Source organism: Ascidiella aspersa, chromosome 3, assembly GCF_963924565.1.
Source record: "Ascidiella aspersa chromosome 3, kaAscAspe10.2, whole genome shotgun sequence".
Classification (NCBI taxonomy): Eukaryota; Metazoa; Chordata; class Ascidiacea; order Phlebobranchia; family Ascidiidae; genus Ascidiella; species Ascidiella aspersa.
This window is the reverse complement of record NC_139449.1, coordinates 14,864,438-14,886,666: the sequence shown is the minus strand read 5'-3', so window position 1 is coordinate 14,886,666 and position 22,229 is coordinate 14,864,438. Positions and strand designations below refer to the sequence as shown.

The 22,229-nt window shown below is 37.9% G+C and overlaps 2 protein-coding genes across 2 annotated transcripts in view; both read left to right on the top strand.

Moving 5' to 3' along the window:
- The window catches only part of LOC146160347 (protein O-mannosyl-transferase TMTC3-like), a 63,747-nt gene that overhangs the window by 18,428 nt on the left and 23,090 nt on the right, over positions 1 to 22,229 (top strand). The window contains exons 11-13 of the mRNA XM_083385428.1: positions 2,246 to 2,337; positions 2,469 to 2,543; positions 15,444 to 15,547. Of these exons, the coding sequence (XP_083241554.1) occupies positions 2,246 to 2,337; positions 2,469 to 2,543; positions 15,444 to 15,547 (271 nt within the window). The remainder of the gene's footprint in view (positions 1 to 2,245; positions 2,338 to 2,468; positions 2,544 to 15,443; positions 15,548 to 22,229) is intronic.
- Positions 17,697 to 22,037, top strand: LOC146160348 (uncharacterized). Its single transcript, XM_083383526.1, has 3 exons — positions 17,697 to 18,786; positions 18,859 to 19,656; positions 20,323 to 22,037. Exons 1-3 carry the CDS (start codon positions 17,697 to 17,699, stop codon positions 22,035 to 22,037), a joined length of 3,603 nt encoding a protein of 1,200 aa, XP_083239652.1.

Below are 22,229 nucleotides of genomic sequence, written 5' to 3'. Positions count from 1 at the left end.
GGGCTTGTGGTCGGGTAGTTTGTGGTGTTAGCAATTGGGTTAGGGTCGAAAATATTAGGGGAGTTAGTGATAGTTATAGGTGGGGCTATTAGGTATTAATCCTATTCTCGCCATATTCCTAACTGACTTTCATTCCGAAGTTGCTGTTGTTCTTATTTTAGTCTCAAGGCTAGAGTTCCTTTAAAGATAGGCAACTATAAAGCCTATATAACAAAAAATTGCAAGCAATTTATTTTGCTGCCGATTGTTGCGATTAATTGTAGAAACCCGTGTGGTAAGTTGACCTGTCGCTGCGGCGACCAATTTATAGTGCTTGCTTTAAATGTAACCAGGTAGTGCAGTGTCAGCGTTTTATTGGGCGACTTTACCTCGCGTGCCAGGTGCAGAGTTCGCAATTTCACTAAATGCGATAAGTTGCTAAATAACCTTACATTGTAAAACGTGCTGGCCGTCCACAAAATGCGCATTAGGGTTACTTAAGGTCAACTTTAAGCCAATATTCAGCGAGGTTATGTAATTATGCACAGCGTAATTGTCTAGTATTCGTTATGTCAATAGTAACTTTATATTCTTTGCAGTACATTATTTGACTGCATAACAGATCATGTTAGTCAAAAAAGCAGCAGTTAGACCCAACAATGCTTTAAAAAACAGGACTGAATTGCTAAAGAGTTCTGTGTGCAGTGTGCATTGTACTCACTATTGGCCAAAATATAAGTCTTGACAACAACCTGGACAGTTGACAATATAACAGTTTACAGAACTGCTTCAAATGACAGTTGTTACAGAATGTTAAACATATGGGAGATTTTTTTATTATAATGTACACATGTTAGCAAATTGTTTGGGCGATTTATTGCTGTGATTTCGGGCCCTTTAATGTAGATTAAGATTTATCCCTTCCCAAAACAAAATCAAGGTTAAATAATTTAATAAAAATATACTAGGATTCGCTATTCTGGATTCGTTATTCTAGATTCGAAACCTATTATTCTAGAATACCTTGGGATTTTACTTTGAACATCCCCTACCTAAAAAGACTGCTGAATTGTTGGTTTCCAGTCTATAAGAGAAAAATCCTCTGCGATGTGGTAGAAGTTTCTCATTTCTGCAAGTCACGCTGTATTCACGAATAGTTTGCTGATTTGGTCAAATACTTTTCTGGGAACAAAACTACCAATAGATTATAGAGGGACTTCTCTTCAGCTTGCAATCACTGGGGTATAACATGAGTATTAATTCCTGTAGAGTCACCTCAACATGTTCCCGCAAAATCTTGGTGATTTAGCAAGGAGCAGGGTGATCGATTCTTTTAGGATATCAAGCTGATGAAGGAGCAGTATCAAAGTAACTGGAAGTGTTATGTGATGGCTAATTACTACTGGATCTTAATTAGAGTTATTCCGAAACTCAAAAACTTGATGTGATTAAAGAAAAACTAATTACAGATTTGGAATTAGTGGCCAAAAGTACACTTGAATCAGTTGGAAAACCCTCACTTTAGTCCTTAATATTTTACCATTATCATTTTACAAAAAAATATTTTTAAAGAAAGATAGGTTTCAAAAATACTTAACCAATGAAAACAAACGGAAGAATGCTTTCTTTAGTCCTAAAATTTATTTAGTATCAAATGGAATTTAGTTTTTAATTTTTAAAATCAAGACATCTCACAAAGAAACTATTACAAAATAAATTACATCCTTCTACCAAGTGTGTAACAATGCTATTGTTTAGGTTTATAGGTCCTATTTTAAAACAACATTTTGATGATGGTAAGGTATAGGCATATAACTGTCTGCTTTCGGGATCATTTTAAATATAACCCTTTTTGTGTTGGGTCAATTGTTTATTGTTATTGCATGTGCATTTTGCAATAGCATTTAATAGTTGGCCGTATGCATTAGATGTGAAACGTAATTTGTTGGAAATCACAGAATGTTCTTAGTTATGAGTCCATGCAACTTGCACTTGCTGACAGACAAGTGCCATGTATCAACCCTGTTTTTCAAAGCTTTGGCAAATAACTTTTATATAGTTACAAAAATCAATTGTTATTAAAATATATTTATGAGTACTAATAGTTTAACAGTACAAAATTAATGACTCTTAATAGGGTAGGCCATTTTTAGAACTACTGAAGGATAGAAATAGATCACTTTATGATGAACATTTTTTAGCCTATAAATATATTACTTATTTGATAAAAAGTTTATAAAAAATAACTTGAACTAAAAATGTTTAGTCAAATGGATTTAGCAACCAAGCCAGAGTTGTCCAGAGCCATCTAAACTTGTATTTGCGCCTAGCGGCAATAATAAAAGCTGATTCAAACAGGTAATTATGTTGAATTTTAATTTAGTGTTTGTCAATTAAGATTTATTTGACTTGTTTTTCTAAAACACAGCAAAGCAATAATGCTGTTACATATTTTTCCTCTTAAGCTAATAATGTTTATTTTTTTTTAGACTTGAAGAAGCAGATAAACTTTACAGAGAATTAATACACATGAGGAAGTTTTATGTAATTGCTTACATAAAAAGGTGACTAATGTAATGAAGTTTACCGAAACCTTGTGTTGTAGCCGATAAGTTAAAAATGATTCTAATAATTTAAGATGTAACAAAAAAGGAATGCTCTAGATACCCTTGTTTCTAGTGAAATACTGTAGGCTTGGGTATGTACCACTTAAACATTATGTCAATTTAAATTTAAAATAAAAATATTATACTGTAAAAACATTTTTAAATATGTTAAGATGCATTGATTCATTGAAAGTTTGGCTTAATAATAAACATGTAGTTGGTCCGTTATAGCGTCAACATCATGCAATCCAAAACTATTAAGCTCACTTAATTGCTATAATTATCTTTGTGACCATAAAAATATGAATTAAATACTTTGCTTTATTAAAACTAAACTTTTAAAATTTACCACAATATGTATATACTGTATCTCTTGGTGTAACATCATATAGCTCTTTCAAACAAAATTATGGCAATTATCTAAAATATGGCCATATTAGCATTTTTTGTGGAAAAATGGGTTAGCTTAGCTGTTTGACCCTGTTTTTTCAAGCTTAAAAAAAATGTTAAAGCTTCACGAAGCTACTTTTTTTAAGCTAACTGTTTTGGTAAAACTAAGACTCAATGTTGGGAGTTGTATCTGAAATGCATCGACTCTTTGTTAAATTTAGACTTTTAAGTTCATTGTGCTCATTTTTTGGGACACCCACTTTAAGATAAAGCAATGGTTTGATGCAAGGTTAATGCCCAACAATATGTTGAAGATGGTCATAACTTTGATATTAACTGTGGATATTAAGTCACACTTATCGGGATTGCAAACAAATGCCCTCTCTCATATTGATAGTTGCATCTTTCATAAGACTTGCTACAGGTCATCTTCTGTGCCTGTTTACCACAGTTAAAAAACAAACATCACCCTAAGAAAGTGGTAGCAGGCCGACTATGTTGATGTTTACATCAGCATATCACACGATGGACAAAAGTGATGGCAAGTCTTTATTCCAGGTGCGCCGCATCAAAACACACTAGAACCGACGATAAAGAGTCGTAAGAAAGACATAATGCTTAGATAAATGCAGGTCGGTGTGGCATTGCTATACAGCTCCCCCAGAAGTGAGTAGGATACATAGAGCTTAGGTGGATGTGTGATGTGACAAAGGCTAGTAGGCGTCTGTGTTGCGTACTGTCAAGTTTGTCTGGGGTGGTTGCCTTGTGCTATTTTCTAAACGCATAGTTCACAAACAAACAATATTAACGAAAAAAATAGAACTACAAGGAGCAATAACCACCACTAGTTTAACAATTGTGTAAGTTTCAGTTGTTTTAGTGAACCAGTCGTGTTTATGATGTCACCATGCAGTTAAATTCAACCAACGGCATAGCTCCAGTCTAATAGGTTTGTCTAAAATAAATTGGAATGGTTATATACAAGGGTGGGTCAAAGATTATTATTATTATATTTTTGCATATTTATGGCTTCCTTGTAATTTCAACTTTGACAACTCGTTTCGTTAGTGTTAAAATAAATGTAGCAGGATTCTAGACAAGCACCTAAGTTTCTTTATAAACTTATTGTTCGGTATGTAAATTTTCCATTAACAACACAAAAAATAGGTTTTCTCTTTTGTTAAATCCGTACATTCTTGCCTAATTTTGAAACAATCTGTCAAGAAATGTGAACCTTTTTTGTGTTGTATATTTATTTGGAATACACAAAAACTGGGGGGTCGCATAGGTATTCAAAAACTGAAAAGGGGGTCGCAAAAACTGAAAAGGGGAAGTGCTGTGTGCACATATTAGCCTGAGAGTGAGTTACCAAGCATTGGTGAGAGCTATTTGACTGCAGAAAATGCTGATTGAACTGCAGCTGTGCAAACAAGTGTTATGGGTTTTTCAGACTGAGCTTCTTAAATTGGTTTCATACCTTTGGCTGCAAACAATATAAGGAGAAGATTGAACTTAATCAGTCTTTTGATTGGTATGGTACACAAAATTGCTTTGATATCTACCTTTTAAGGAAGTAATACTGCTCCATTCTTGTTGATTTGATGCCCTAGAACATTGTTTCTCAACCTTTTTCACCCCAGAGCGCACTTGAAACTTTTCAAAACGTGGCGGCGCACCTGACGAGCGAGTCGACTGCAAACTTTGTTTAGATATTTTGTTTTTTGCTGGCAGGTTTTATTACATCAGGCACCTAATTTTATTATCTATAAAGAAGCCTGCGGAGTCTGTTAAAATAACCCCAATCTAACTTCCGCGTCCGACTCCGGCCAATTATGCGATTTCGTCAAATTCCGAGTCTGGCTGCCACCCTACAACCTTTATTTCACCCATGTATACGTAACTAAATTAAGGTGGATTTTCAAGAATCCCCTCATAGGGGTGTCATATATTTTATCCACCCACAAACCATTGCTGGAAAATATCCACCATATGCTATTCCGCCTTTTTCAATTTGCAACAGCGGTATTATCAGTTTTTAAATTGGTACTTAGGCAGTCCGACTTCAGCAAAACAAATTGACTACGGTACGTCGAGTCCCAAATATGACTCCCGAATCCACAGCCCTGCTATAAAATACGATGTGCTCAATAAGACACGTCAAAAGAAAAAGAAAAAAAAGTAAACTAGGCCTTTCCTGTTGTAAATTATGAAAACACACGGTATGTTAGTTAGAGTTCGATGGAAACACAGAATAAGCCCCCAAAGCAACAACATCTAACTCGGAATAAATCCAAAATTTAACGAAATAAGACCTAAATGGACAAAATAACGCCCTAAACAGCAAAAACAGGGTATGGCCTGATGGGACGGTTAAGGGGAATCTTCTTGGCATCGACTGTTTTGCTGTCGACGTTTGCATGCTCTAGTTTAAAAGGCGCCGTTAGGGCGCCGCTGTTTTGGCACTGGGTTGCTTGCCTCTGTTTGGGTTAGGCGCTAGTAATGAGTAGAATTAAAATTTGGTTTATGGTTCAAATTATTATGGGAGTTAGTGTTGAAGTTATGGATGGCGTTTGGGATTTAGTAAAAGGTTGTAAAGGCCTTTTTCTTGCAATTTAGGCCTTATTCGGACAACTGTTTTTTATGCCGAAGTTAATGTTGTTTTAATCGGTCTTATGGCGGAAGCCCCGCTAGATATGTTGCAATAGTTTCTCTTTCCTTGTTAGCGAAGAGCCAACATCAACCATTGGGACTTAAGGGCTACGAATCCAGTCAAACAGAAAATAGTGACTAGAGTTTATTTACAAACATAGTCCATAAATCTGTATTAAAAAAAAGATAAATCTGAATGGTCATTTTTGATTGAAGAAATATCCTCAAACAGCCTTCCCTCTCAAAATTCCTATATTAAAAAAAAAAAGATTTAATTTTTTCTATGGATGAGTGTTTTCAGTTTGATTCTGGATTAACAATGTTAACCTATTCAAATGTTGGAATATGTCATTTAAATTTTTAACTTTGAATTCCAGAATTGACCAACACTATAATAAAACCCATTACATTTTCGGTATAACATCTAAGTGGCCTAAATAACATCCCTACATACAGGAAATGGGTATAAAACGATTAGGTGACGCCACCGCCTTATATGGGCCATGTTTTTTAAACGGCGGCGTTCGTAGACGCTGTTTTGACACTGGACTGTTGGTCCGATTGGGGTTTTGGTTTGTTATCTATTGGTCCTCTTTCTATCTTATTCCGAACTGTGTTATATTCCGACGTTAATGTTACTCCTAATTTTGGTCTTATTGCTGGAATCCACTTTCAATTGCAAATTCTAAAATTAATAAAGAATTTTTGTAACATTTTTTCCCATTTTCTCGCGGCGCACCTAGCAACCTTCAACGGCGCACCGGTTGAGAAACGGTGCCCTAGAAAGTCAATTTCTGTGACTCAATAAGCATTTGTTTATGTTGAACTAAACGACAAAACCGTTGTCGCGAATGCTGCCTGTGCTCTTGGATAGTAAGTATATATGATAATGAAAACAAAGACAAATGGCAGTTCCATAAGATGGTGTAATGCCTATGTTGCGTTCTTGGGCCGAAAGCATTCATATGACTTCAAACAAGCCAAATAGGGTTATGATTGTGGAGAAAACTACAGGACTATATCATTGTAGAGACATTTTACATTTTCTACTGTATGCAGTCCGGGAGTAGGGATGCTCAAAGTAGAATATTGAATCCTTGGTTTCGAATCCAGATGGGATTCAAATCCAATTCTGCCGTTTATTTCGGGTAATTGGAACCGATATAATTTAATGTTTTACCGTGGATTGTTGCGCCAAATTGCACAAACTCGTGTGGTAAGTTGGCCTGTCGCCGCGGCGACCAATTTATAGTGCTTGCTTTAAATACAACCTGGTAGTGCAGTGTCAGCGTTTTTTCGGGTGACCAATTACCGCGTCTTGCGTTAACGTTCGTCTAATAATTAAGTGTCAATCAAGCATTATTGGGCGAGCGGCTAACGTGTAATGTCTGGTGTGGAGTTTGCAATTTCCCTAAATGCGTTAAGTTGCAAAAGTAACATAGCGTTGCAAAACGTGCTGGCCGTCCACAAAATGCGCTATGGGGTTACTTAAGGTCAACTTTAGGCCAATATTCAGGAAAGTTATGCAGTTATGCACAACGTAATTGTCAAGATTTCGTTATGTCAATAATAACTTTGTATTCTTTGCAGTACATCATTTGACTGCATAACAGATCATGTTAGTCAAAAAAGAAGCAATAAGACTTAACAATGCTTTCAAAATCAGGACCGAATTGCTTAAGACTTCTGTGTGCAGTGTAACATTTTCTCACTATTGGCAAAAATATAAGTTTTGGACACAACCTGGACAGTTGACATATTACAGTTTACAGAACGGCTTCAGATGACAGTTGTTAAGAATGTTAAACATATGAGAGAGTTTTTTTTATTATAATGTACACATGTTAGAAAATTGTTTGGGCGATTTATTGCTGTGATTGTGGGCCCGGTAGGGTAGATTAAGATTAATCCCTTCCCCAAACAAAATCTAGGTTAAATAATTTAATAAAAATATACTAGGATTCGCTATTCTGGATTCGTTATTCTAGATTCGAAACCTGTTATTCTAGAATACCTTGGGATTCTACTTTGAGCATCCCTATCCGGGAGGCACGTGTGCACTGTGTGCAAGGCAAATGCTAGTAAATGACATAGCATTTACGAGGCGACGGTGCCACAGATCCATCAATAATGAGTGCTCTGAGGAAATCAGCTCCTAAAAGCTAGCGGGATACGTTTGCCAACACAAACTTTGAACAAAATCTGCCTGAAGCAAGTTTGAGCGAAACAGCATGCATGCCGTATGCGTAGATGTTGCTTCAATTAGCTTCTAGCAAATCAGGCCCTACTTGTTGTGCTCACTGTTCATTTGTTGTTGCTGGAAGAATGCTTACTTCAGCACCTGTGTCAGTCAGAAATTCGAAAGTGGGTTTGCTTCTTCTTTATTGTTGTGCGTGTCTCTTTTACATCCTGTAAGGAGGTTGCCCACTGTAGCTGGTCACTTGTAAATGAAGGTGATGTTTGGTTTGAGGACCAGCTCTTTCTTTGCTGTTAACAGTCGATGGAAATTTGTAGCCCAAGCATCCCTTTTCACAAGTTCGCATGTTTGTCTTTTTTCTGGTGGTCAGCGTTCTGTACATAGGCCTACGAGGGTGATTATTACTCAATTATACCTTTGGGAAACGCCGAGGGCAGTGCCATTAATTTGGTTGAGACCACAACGAGGAACATCAGGATTCCCTTCACAGCCTCTACAACCTGAAATTAAAGACACAAGCAGATACCTAATGGACATCACTTAAGCCGGTTGGTTGCCCCCTCACGTTGGCGGCCGGCAAGCAGCAAAACACTTTCTACATTTGTGACAAACCATCGGGGTGTGGTAATCAACAAGGATTGGCGAAAGCTATTTGGTTGCAGAAAACGCTGTTTAAACTGCAGCTGTCAAAACAGCATTACAGCATCACTACACCATATTCCACCCCATAATGCTCAGACTTTTCTCAAAACCGGGCTTCTCAACCATGGCCCTCGGCCCCCCAAGGGGGCCACGGACATAACTCTCAAGCTAGGTAATGGTCTTTCAAAATTTCTACCATTTATGCTGAGTAATTAGAACCGATATAATTTATCCGTTTTATTGCGGAAAGTTTGGATTAACGCGGCCTATCGCTGTGGCGAAACAATTACTGTGCCACATTAAATGCCAGGTAGGCCTACATATATTTCCTTAAAGGGCTTTAACGTTCCATCGTAAAATGCGCCAAGTTAGCTACAGGGTTACTCAAGGTCAAGTTTAGGCCAATATTTAGTGAAGTTATGTACAGCATAATTGTCAAGTAATAGGAACGCATTAACGGTATTAATTACTTTGTAGTCTTTACAGCATGTTATTTTACTTCCTAGTTAACATATCACATTTGTAATGAAGTATAACCATAACCCAACATTGTTTTGATTGCACTCATTATGTGCAAAAAAATGAGTTTTGGCAACAACCTGGTGTTTTTATCGTGTTTTATGTTCTTGTTTATTTTTTTCGTGTAGTTATGCAAACTAATTTAAAAACTTTTTCAATTGACAGTTATTTAAAAAGTTATTCATTTGAGGACTTTGTTTAATGGCTGATTTTGTTACTAACGCGGAGAAGTAAAACAAGAAGAAACAAGTAGGCTAAGTAGAATGCTAGGAAGCAGGGGGCCACAAGGGCTGAGAGCCTATAAAAGCAAAAGCTTGTCGAGAATCCAATACAATTTGTCTTTGTACAGTGCCACCTGATTCCTCTATTTAGAATTAGACAAATACGGCCATATACAAAGATTTCTTTTAGTAAAAGAGCTTATCGCTCTTACGGCACTACTTTCCATCAAGCCAAAAGCTAGAAACCGGGTGGATGCTATTCACGATATCAGGGTTGCGTTGTCCATAACGGAACCAAACATAGCCGAGCTGATAGCAGAAAAGCAACCTAATTGTACAAAACGCGTGTGGTAAGTTGGCCTGTCGCCGCGGCGACCAATTTATAGTGCTTGCTTTAAATGTAACCTCGTAGTGCAGTGTCAGCGTTTTTTCGGGCGACCAATTACTGCGTCTCGCGATAACGTTCGTCTAATAATAAAGTGTCAATCAAGCGTTATTGGGCGAGCGGCTAACGTGTAAAGTCAGGTGTGGAGTTCGCAATTTCCCTAAATGCGTTAAGTTGCAAAAGTAACATAGCGTTGCAAAACGTGCTGGCCGTCCACAAAATGCGCTATGGGGTTACTTCAGGTCAACTTTAGGCCAATATTCAGGGAAGTTATGCAGTTATGCACAACGTAATTGTCAAGAATTCGTTATGTCAATAATAACTTTGTATTCTTTGCAGTACATCATTTGACTGCATAACAGATCATGTTAGTCAAAAAAGAAGCAATAAGACTTAACAATGCTTTCAAAATCAGGACCGAATTGCTTAAGACTTCTGTGTGGAGTGTTGCATTTTCTCACTATTGGCAAAAATATAAGTTTTGGACACAACCTGGACAGTTGACATATTACAGTTTACAGAACGGCTTCAGATGACAGTTGTTAAGAATGTTAAACATATGAGAGAGTTTTTTAATTATAATGTACACATGTTAGAAAATTGTTTGGGCGATTTATTGCTGTGATTGTGGGCCCTGTAGGGTAGATTAAGATTAATCCCTTCCCCAAACAAAATCTAGGTTAAATAATTTAATAAAAATATACTAGGATTCGCTATTCTGGATTCGTTATTCTAGATTCGAAACCTATTATTCTAGAATACCTTGGGATTCTACTTTGAACATCCCTAGTTGTCAATTATCGAATTCACCCTTGCTGATCAGCTAACCTGAACGAATAACGATAGGCGAAAGAAAAAACATCCTGCGTTTACGATCGACCAAACAAGAGGCGAAAAACGGAATTTATCGCTCCAATAAAACTAATTTGGGCACTTTTTTGGTCGTAACTAGCTCTGATACAACCAATTTGGTAAATTTTTTGGTCATACATAGCTCCAATAGAACTAATTTAGGCACTCTTTTGTCCGTGTGTAGCTCTGATAACAATTTGGGCGCTTTTTGATTGTACATAGATCAAACGAAAGTAATAACACTTTTTTGTTTGTCTAGCTCGGATTAAAATAATTTTGCACATTTGTATTCGTAAAACGGAGTTTATCGCTCCATTAAACCTAATTTGGGCACTTTTTTGGCCGCACGTAGCTCGGATAAATCTAAAAAAAATTTTGTCGCTAGGTTGCTCTGATAAAATTAATTTCTGCACTATTTTGGATGTACTTAGCTCGGATAGAACTAATTGAGACACTGTTTTGGTGGTACGTAGCTCGGATAAAACTAAATTGAACCCTTTTTTTGGACAGACGTAGCTCCAATAAAATCAATTTGGGCAATTTTTTAAAACTTTGGTGAAGTAAAAATGGGATACTTAAGATATCATATTTAATTATCTTTGCAAAACAGTAATCATATGGGCTTTAGGAGATGACTGGAGATCGAGTTTTAGTAAAGAAACAATTTTTGTTTGCTTGCCCACTTCTGTGAAAAAAGTGCGCAAGTGTCCAAAATTTGAAACAGGTTAAGGAAACTATACAGCATGCAACAAACCAAAGTGAAATTAATAATATCTGAAGGTAACCCTGGTAAAAAAAATAATGAATAGATGAAATGGTGAAATGTGAATATATGAAATGACATATGGAATAAATTATATGAAATGAAATATGAATGATGAAAACAAAAATATTAAAATATGAAATGAAATATTGAAATATGCAATAACATATACAATAAGATATGAAATAACTAGACAAAATACCCGGCGTTGCCCATGTTAAATGGGGTATTTACTTGTAACAATAATATGCAGCCTTTTGCAATAAGTGTGATATATTACATGCATTTGTGCAAAGAACCAATTTTGTGGTTAAAAATGTATGAAGTCATTAAGTTGTTCATTGTCGATCACCATTGTATATAGTGTACCATTTCTGTGTAAGTGTAAATGAATGCGTCATTTAACATGCAACCGAAAGTAATGTTCTGTATTGTGTAAAAAATGGGTCGAGTAAATACTTTGTCACAATTAAAGTAGTATGTGGCCCTTGTGAAAGCAGCAACAATATTGTGAGCATTTAATCACTAATTCGCGGGGTACCAGTCTTGTGTAAGCTTGCTGAAGCCGCATGTTATAGCCGTTGATTTAAAAAAATATTGAGGTGTGTTTTGTTTAAATGTGAACTAAACACACAACCTTAAAACACTTCATACATATTTTACGTAACGGAAACCCGTGACATATATCAATCCAAAATCATTAAATAGTAGAACCTTTAATCGCAGCAGAAATTGTTCTAATTGCATGATATTCAAACAAATACGTAATCCTGGTAGGTTCCATACTGCGTTCAACGAAAAAATCGTGTTTGAAAAGTTAATTTGCTTATTGTTTAAGCCGCTGCAGTAAACGCAGCATTTTGCAAATTCAGTACAAATGTTGCATTGCTGTATGTTGTCTGTGTAACTGTCTTGATGCCTAATGAAAAAAGTTATGGAAAACGTGTTAAACAAACTGCAAGAGGCCACTGTCTTGATGCCTAATGAAAAAAGTTATGGAAAACGTGTTAAACAAACTGCAAGAGGCCACTAAACATAAAAGTCTGAAATTTGCTACGCTAAATGCTTAGTTTTACCAAGGCAATGTACTTGACTTGATTTTTATGGTCATGCAGGTTGTTGCCCTAAATCTTTTACGTCAAGAGGTTTTGCAAAAAGTCACGGGCATGCCATTAGGAGTTAATATGCCACCAATGTTGTGTGATGTTTGTGAAATTGTAGGACTAAATATTCAAATGGACTATAGCACACAGCACGTGGATAAATATGTCGTACAATAAACGTATTATTTTGTGAACTCTGCTTAAATGTTGCGTAGTTGAACACATTGTAAGAAGACATTAGGCTTTGGCCTCAATTACTATCAAATTATTCTTTGAAAGGTTTGTTTTGGCAACATCCGTTGGTTTCCTTATCTTTAATCAAAGTATGTTTAGTTTATGACTTGTGTGGTAGCAGTATTTGTGTGACTCGTGTGATATTTAAGCAAACACGTAATCCTGATACCAAATTGACAGAAGAAAAATCCTAAACGCCATATTAAGCTCCGTCCAATGTCAGACAATCCCGTAACTGCGTGGTTAAACATACTGCTGGAAGTTTTAAAGTCTTTACGTGTAACATTGCACACGTTTGGTAACAATAAATTTCATAACATTTTATGTGGTTTTTGCGTTTACTTGTAGCCTATTGTAAAACAGCAAAGATGCTGGTCTTTCCTTGACTGTTGCCGCTGATTGTGTCTGAAATGGGTAGACTTAATACTTTCTCACAAAAGACTATCACCTTATAAGGATAAGGTCTGTGTGGAAGGTACATTGAATCGACTGGCGTGGTATAAATTATTATTGCACTAATCTGCCTAAATGTAAAAAATAAAATTCAATTATTCGTCTTATGAAATTAAATTACTCTTTTACACGTTTTTTATATAATGCAACAAAATATGTAACCAAAAAGCAATGTAGTGTGCTACAATAAGACTAACCTTATTAGACTGGCGTGGTATAAAAGGTTGCTAAAACCATATGTTACAGTCGATGGTTTAAAAAATTGTTACAATTTAACATGCAATTAAAGTGCAATGTTGTGTGTTGTTTCTGTATTGGTGAAAACACGCAACTTTATTGATCCAGAATTACTAACAAACGTAAAACTTTAAGTAGTAACAGTTATTGTTTAGACTTGCATAATATTCAAGCAAATAATCCTGGCACCAAACTGTGTCATACGTGAAAAAAAAACCTTTAAAAATAAAAATTGCTTACCAGTGACCTGTTTGCGACGGCACTCGCTTCAGATGCCCCACTTTCTCTCATAGAAAGAGACAATTTTTGTTCTGTCTGGAAGCACATGAGTGTCTTTCTGTTTAACTCTCTCGTCCAGTGTCTCGCTTAGAGGGAGCAGTATGAGCAACACTGCTCTGTCTGTCTCTTTTTTATGACAGCAACCAAATGGTGTACATGTGTGCTCGAAAATCGACCGGCCGACAAACTTTCTCATTTATATATTAGATACATCTGAAATAAAATATGAAACAAAATAGGAAATAAAATATGAAATGAAATATGTAGCCATTTAAGCTCTGAAAATATACAACAACCCCAACCCATCTAGTTTTTGTTGCATTTACATACAAAAAAACTTGCGAAAAATATACTCTGGGGAAGCTATGGCCTCTTGTCCCACCATGGATCTGCCCTGCTTCTGGTATATTACTGATCATTTAGTGAATTGTTTTGTGAAATAACTTTCCTGTTAATACATGTTTATGACGCCACACTACCAAACATTGTAAAACTAAGTTAAAGACGAATCACAATTATAGACCTACAAACTCGAAAATAGAATATAAAGATTTCAATAAAATTAACACAAAATCTGTCATTGTTAATTGCTACATATGAAGAAAGATTTTACTAAGAATTTATGCGTTTTTGAGAAAGTCTTAGGCCAGGGTTTCTCAAACGTGGCCTTCGGCCCCCGTGGGGGACCACAGGCATAACTCTGTGGCTATATTGTGGTATTGCAAAATCAAAGTATAACTTTTTTTTTCTAAATTTGCCAGTTGACTTAAATTTGTGGTTTTTGTTATGACTGTTACCATTTTTTTGTTGCGTTTTCTAACACATTTTTCTGACACGTTTTTGGACTTGTCAATAGGAATGTCAAAAGTAGAATATTGGATCCTTATTATTCATGCTGTTAGACGAGCAACTAATGTGTAATGCCAGATACAGAGATTTGCAATTTCCTTAAAGGGCGTTAATGTGAAAATGAAACATTCAATTGTAAAACGCATAAAGTAGGCTGCAGGGTGACTCAAGGTCAATTTTAGGCCAATATTCATTGAGGTTATGTACAGCCTATTCATCAAGTAATAGTAACACATTAACAAACGAAAATCGAGAAATCTTTCTGACTAATGCAGTGACATCGCTTGGCTCAGTACAAACCGAGCCTAATATAAAAATACTTCTTTCTAATATAAAAATACCTAATCTTTGTAATGAATAAGTAAATTCAAATGACTGAATTGTTAAATTTCTAGAAAGTAAGTGCATTAATTCGTTGGTTTATGGTTGTATTTGTTATATACATGAAGAAGTAAAACAAGTGAAAACATGTTAAATACAATGCAAGGTTGTATTTTTAAAGCAGGGGGCCACGAGGGATGAGATACTTTTAAAGGGGGCCACAAACCATAAAAGGTTGAGAACCACTGTCTTAGGCTTCACATAAACTAAAGCGTGCATTAAGGTAAAAAGTGGCAAGTTTGACATAAAATGCCTTAGTGATTAGTTGACATATGGTGTGGAAAGTGGATAATCAAGCCACGTTCAGATGGTTTTAACTAGATATTTGACATATGTCGAACCTATCTATTATATTAGCAACGAGAATAGGTGATCCATATGGAAACTTTATTTCTGTTTGGAACGCTTAATGTAAAACAACTTTGAATTTGTTTCATCTTTGTCTATATTTTTAAGGGCTAATTTGTATCTTGACAAGTAACCCAAGAAAATTATCAGGCAATCCAACTTTGAGTTGAGGCTCATACTTAGGAAAACACTGCTTTATATAGCAATTTGATTGCATATATATGTCTAAATTTTAAGTTTTTTTAGGTCACAATTAATCAATTTCAGATCGCCCTAGTTTTTTGTAATAACTGTTTTTTAAATTTATATTGGAGACAACCTATAGTAATGATAGAATATTTTTGTATCCATTTCAGGGGAGAGCTTCTCATTCAATTAAAGAATTACCATGAAGCTTTGAATATGTATCATCAGGCTTTGCAATACTCAGAAAACAAATCAGATATCTTTTTTAATATTGGTAAGCAATTAGACTAGTATTTTGTTATTTTTCAAGATTTTGTAACAATACAAAACTCTGTTTTTTAATAAAAACACATCTAAGTTGGCAAAATAGAGTTTGCTTTAAGATACTTGTTTGACATTAGTGAAATATGTATGTGATGTTTCATGGAGTCTTTGCAATAATGGCACAATCTCACAAACAGTTATTCTCACAACTATGGCTTTTTTGCCATTTCTGTAGAATCATTTCTCAAAATATTTGGGTTGCATTACCAAAATAGCCTATGGCCTAAACCAGGGGTGGTGGGCTTGTGGTTTACAGGCCGAAATAACCCAGCAAGAGAAAGGTGTAGGCTTTAATTTAAAGGTCAGTTACATTAATACTCCGACAATTGTTTTTGCCATATTAAGAAAAACATAGCTTGGGATATTTAAAGTGTTTAATTTCTGGTCCTTAATATCTGTTGTTTATACCAGGTGGTTTTTTATTTGTAAAGTTGAGCACCTAATTCAACTATTCATGTAAACAACTTTCTATGAAGTGCAAACAAATATTTATAAAACTTTGCTTGAAATATTATTACTTTATGATGCAATATGGTGCTACACACAGCGCTCAATGGGCGAGTTTGATGCTATTCTGCCAAAAGAAGTTCTTGTGGATGGAACAGATTGGCTATGAACAACATTTTGTAAACCAGCTGCAGCCATCAACTTGTCGGTGATGCGTTCGTTAACAGAAAGCACCAAAATTGAAGATTTGGTTGGCCAAAAGTGCTTGTTTCTTTTTCCTGTCTGGTCGTTCAGTGCAACTGGCTGAAGCTTCCAGTTTGACGGGCCGCAAGATAGAGACTACCAAGTTGCAACAAACTTTGTAAATACTGTCAAGTTGTTAACGATTCTGCTGAGAGAACAAGGTAAAAACTTATTACTTATCACTGACATCACTGGTGATGCACGGCTGCCAGTCAGAGGAGAACACTGGCGATTGTTTCCAGCTTTAAAATGTCAATCTTTGCAAAAAATGTTTTTTTAGGTAATTTGCCATGGTTCTTTAAGCCAATTTAGGTTTTTCACAAACGTCCATATTGACTTGCTTTATTCAGCTCACGAAGCGACGGCGGGTGGCTGGCATCCTATTGCGCTTTATTGTTCCGCGCATGCAACGTTCATTGTGCGAAGTGGGCGCGTGCGACTTGCGTTTTACAAAGGGGCTTCTCTTAGTAAAATAACTTATTGCTCTTACTAAACAACATATTTTACTGCCTCACCTTTAAATGCGAAACCTTAGGACAGAGTACACCTCTCTGTTTGCACCTGTTTTGTATGTTACTCCAATTAAACATATCAACGCCAGGTATACTCAACTTAAATTTGTACAAGGCCGCAGCAAGCAAAATACATAAGTTGAATGCACTATTAGAGGTGACGTTTAATTACACACAGTCGCGTCATAACATGGCGTCATAGAAAAAATAAATCTTTAAGAACACTGTGTTTATTTGGTTTAATATCTCAAAACTTTGGTTTATTAGGTGGCGTATTAGGCACATAAAAAGTTTTGCATATTGCTCGAACACCCCATCCGTCAGAAATCATTGCAGTTCTAAGCAAAAAGGTCTACGACAATTAGTGTATTCAAAGGATCAAAAAGTCCGACCTTTAGACTTTGAGGTCTTGGACAATGCACTAATTTGCATTAACAAATGTGCATAAGAAGATTAAGTTTAACAATACTTGACCCAACCAAACCCAAACGCTAACCAGTGCCCTAACCCAAATAATGTGCGATAATTTAATAATTATAACGCTTCAGGCCCCATGTCACAAATTAGAATCTAACCACGTAACTTTTCCTTGTGCGTTAAACTTTGTGATGTTGTTTACAATTTGCCTTTGTGTTACGTCATAATGCCCCAAAAGTGGCCTGATGTTTACCGGTTAAAACTGGTTATTCTACATTAAACGTGGCTGTGAAAACATGTGTTTTGAGTGCTTCAGAAATCTAACTGCAGGGTAACACTTCTGGGTATTCAGACTGGAAAAAACGTCGAAGTATTTCTCTAAATAACGCGCACAATATTTGTGTTCGTGACAACTGGGGGCTCGTCCGGGAAATACTTCTCTTCAGATTTTTCAGCACCAACAGACGAAGATTGTTAGCCATGGAAAAGTTAGCAGAAGCTGGTAAACTCATGGGCCTAACTGGCGAAAATTTACTTAAGTGGGTGAACGAACAGCAAGCGATTGAGCGCGAGGAACGGAAAGAGAAACGTGACTTAGAGGCTGAGGCTAAACGAAATGAAGAACTAAAAATGGCTGAAGCCAACAAGATAGAGGAACTGAGAATTGCTGAAGCCAACAGGCTAGAGGAACTGAGAATTGCTGAAGCCAACAGGCTAGAAGAAAAGAAAATGGCTGACGCTCAGGCGGAGCGTGAATTTCAACTAGAAATGAAAAGATTGGAGTTACAACTAGCCGAAGCAAACAACGCTAAGGATGTAGCAGCAGTAAGTAAGGCTAAAGCTCCAAAGTTACCACCGTTCGTTGACGGAAAAGATGAATTGGATAGCTACTTACTGAGGTATGAAAGATTTGCTGCTAGTAGTAATTGGGACAAGCGCGAGTGGGCCACATCTCTTAGTGCTTTGTTATCAGGTAGAGCGCTAGACGTGTATTCTCGATTGTCAGATATTGAAGCAATTGATTATAATGTGCTAAAGCAGGCATTGTTAAATAGATATGACCTCACAGAGGAGGGTTATCGCTCAAAATTCCGTTCTGCGAAACCTCAGTCGGATGAAAGCTCTACGCAATTCATCGTGCGCTTACAAAATTACCTGCAAAAATGGGTTGAAATGTCTGGTTTCTCTACTGAATGGAAGGAAGTTCGCGATTTGTTTATAAAAGAACAGTTTATAAAATCGTGCTCTAAGGAACTATCAGTTTACTTGCGTGAACAGGCGCCGAAATCGTTGGAGTTGCTAGCCACGGTAGCGGATCAATTTCTCACTGCACATGGGAAAAACTTGTCAATTTCGGCTAGCAGAAATTTACCGCAAGCTGACCAGCAGGGTTATGACGTATGCTTTAATTGTAAACAACATGGGCATATGGCGAGAGAGTGTCCACGGTTGAAAGGGGATTCCCGTAATTTAAGGAAATGTTTTATTTGTGACAAGACTGGGCATTTGGCGAGAGACTGCAGATCACGTGTGGCGCCGTCACGGCCAGGTAAGCAGAGCGGAGGAGCTGGTTCAACCTCTCTGGATAATATTGGCAAATCAACTGCAGAAGGAGACGTTCAGCCGTTTGTGACGCCACAAGAAAAACCCGTGGAAGTCGGGCCGCTACCAGTGCGTAAAGGACTTGTGGGAGATCATATGGTTGACACTTTGCGTGATACGGGCTGTACTGGAGTTGTGGTTAAACGGAAATTTGTCAAGGACGGTCAACTAACAGGGCACAGTGGTTTTGTTACGTTGTTGGACTCGAGTACGGTTAAGGCAGACGTGGCTCGAATTCACATCGATTCGCCATACTTTAAAGGAGATGTGGACGCGTTGTGCTTGCCAGACGCCTTGCACGATTTGATAATAGGAAACGTACCGGGTGCCAGGGACCCTGACGATCCCTATCCAATGTGGAACGAAGGTTGTGCCGCAAAGACTCGTTCACAGAAAGCACAGCGGGAACGCAAACCATTAAAAGTGCCAAGTTGTGAAGAGTGGTCTGATATTGATAAGGCCGGGTTCGAGGCCGCACAAAACGACGACACAACTTTGCAAGCCTTGAAAGAAATGGATGAAGAAAGGGTCAAAGGTGAACAGGTTACTGTGTTTGGAATGGATGAAGGGTTACTGTATAGGAATTATCAGCACCCAAAAGTTAATGGTGGGAGGTGGATCCGGCAGCTGGTTGTACCAAGTAGCTTGCGCCGGAAAATAATGGAGCTCGCTCACGACGCCATGATGGGAGGACACATGGGCATTAAAAAGACGGCTGATAAAATCCTTTCCGATTTTTATTGGCCCGGTCTCAAGGATGACGTCAAGCGGTTTTGTAGGTCGTGTGACATATGCCAACGGACAGTGAGCAAAGGTAACGTTCCGAGGGTGCCGATGGAAAAGATGCCCCTGATTGATGTACCTTTCAAACGTGTGGCAGTTGATTTGATTGGTCCAATCTACCCAACGAGTGAGGACGGTCACCGCTATATACTTACTCTAGTGGACTATGCGACTCGCTATCCAGAAGCGGTTCCATTGAAATCGATCACAACCGAAGCGGTGGCGGAAGCTTTAGTTGATATGTACAGTCGCCTCGGAATACCCGATGAGATTTTAAGCGACTTGGGAACTCAGTTCGTATCGGACTGCATGAAGGAGGTGGAAAGACTGTTAAGAATACGTCATTTGACAACGACTCCGTATCACCCGATGTGTAACGGGCTGGTGGAAAAGTTTAATGGAACATTGAAGAGAATGCTTAGGCGCCTGTGCTGCGACCAACCTAAGCAGTGGCATCGATACATAAACGCGCTGTTATTTGCTTACCGTGAGGTGCCGCAAGAATCTACAGGTTTTGCGCCGTTTGAATTGCTGTATGGGAGGACTGTCCGTGGACCCATGTCTATTCTGAAGGAATTGTGGACGAACGCGTCAACGGAACCCAATGTGCGAAGCAGTTACAGGTATGTTTTTGACTTAAAGCAGCGTATGGAGGACACACTGAAAATTGCTCGGACGGAGCTGGAAAAATCACACGAGCGGTATAAAAAGTATTTTGACAAAAAATCAAAGTTCAGAAGTTTGGAAGAAGACGACAAGGCTCTCGTTTTGTTGCCGACGGATAACAACAAACTGCTTATGCAGTGGAAGGGTCCATTTGTTGTGCAAAAGAGGACCGGACTTGGCGACTACGTGCTGGATGTTGGGGGAAAAGGGAAGACGTTTCACATTAATTTGTTGAAGCAATATATCGCGCGAATTGACGACCCAACTGATAAGCCGAAAAATGTTGATGCGTGTTCGGCGACACTGACGGATGAAGTAGAAAATGATGACGATTTACTGGAGCTGTGTTCATTTTCCGGGAAAGGGACTCTGAACGACGTGAGTTACGGCAAAAACTTGACGGACACTCAGGTATCAGAGGCAGCTGCACTGGCTAAGAATTACAGCAGTGTGTTTAGCGACGTACCTGGCAACATGAACTTCGTTCAGCACGAAGTAAAGTTAACGGATGAACGACCAGTTCGTTCCAAGCCTTACGCCGTCCCATACAAGTTACGCGACAGTTTAAAGAAGGACATGGACGAAATGCTACGGTTGGGCATAATTAGGCGATCCGATTCAGCATATGCCTCTCCAGTGGTAGTTGTAGCGAAGAAAGATGGGACTAACAGAATTTGTATAGACTATCGGAAGTTAAACAAAGTGACAATATTTGACCCAGAGCCGATGACAACAGTAACGGATGTTTTTCAAAAACTTGGAGGTGATCGCTTCTTTACAAAAATCGATTTGACGAAGGGTTACTGGCAGGTTCCTGTTGCAAAGGATGATATAAAAAAGACCGCGTTTGTGACCACCGAAGGAAGTTTTGAGTTTCTTAAAATGCCGTTCGGTATGATGAACTCCAGTGCCACATTTGTTCGGGCTATGAGGATTTTGCTGCAAGGACTTAATAACGTGGAAAGTTATATCGATGACATTATCGTCCACTCTACGACGTGGGAGGAGCACATGACTGTTCTAGACACCTTATTTCAGCGACTTCGTGACGCAGGTGTTACAATTAAGCCATCGAAGTGCGTGGTTGGTACAGATAACGTCGATTTTCTGGGGCACAGCATTAACCAGGGCGTTATCGGACTCCAGAATGACAATGTCCAAAAGATTAAAATGGCGCAAAGACCATCAACTAAGAAAGAAGTTAGATCGTTTCTCGGGCTTACCGGATACTACCGGGATTTTATACCACAGTATGCAGCGGTTGCTTCTCCATTGACCGACCTGACAAAGAAGGGTCAACCGAATGTGGTGAACTGGGGAGGTGCGCAGGAGGCCGCATTCCGTTCACTGAAGGGCAGTCTTTTAAACGACCCTATACTTCATTTGCCTGACATCACTAAACCATTTGTATTGCGCACTGATGCGTCCGACAACGGACTAGGTGCTGTGCTGATGCAAGAACACGATGGGAAGTGTTTTCCAGTTAGCTATGCTAGCAAGAAGTTGAACCACGCTGAGAAGAACTACTCCACCATCGAGAAGGAGTGTCTTGCCATTGTTTGGGCAATACGGAAGTTCAGAATATACCTGTATGGTGCTGGCTTTGTCCTTCAGACAGACCACCAACCATTGGTGTATTTGGAAAGCGCGAAATTTGCAAATGATCGCGTTATGAGATGGGCAATGTTCCTGCAAAATTATCGTATTAAATACGAGTGTATTAAGGGTGTGGATAACGTTGGCGCAGACTTTATGAGTCGCCTACGCTGAATACTGTAACTGTGTACTATATATCGTGCGTGATGTGCTTTGTTGTTTTCGTTTCGCAGTGTTTTTCGTTGTGTTCTAATTTGTTAACTGTTGACAGAAATTTGGATAATTTCTCTTGAATTGGGGGTGATGTCACAAATTAGAATCTAACCACGTAACTTTTCCTTGTGCGTTAAACTTTGTGATGTTGTT

Coding starts and splice junctions, on each gene's coding strand:
- LOC146160348 (XM_083383526.1), top strand. CDS start 17,697: ATGGAAAAGTTAGCAGAAGCTGGTAAACTCATGGGCCTAACTGGCGAA. Junction 18,787..18,858: donor TAAGCAGAGCGGAGGAGCTG/GTTCAACCTCTC, acceptor TGACGCCACAAG/AAAAACCCGTGGAAGTCGGG. Junction 19,657..20,322: donor CGTTCCGAGGGTGCCGATGG/AAAAGATGCCCC, acceptor AGTATTTTGACA/AAAAATCAAAGTTCAGAAGT.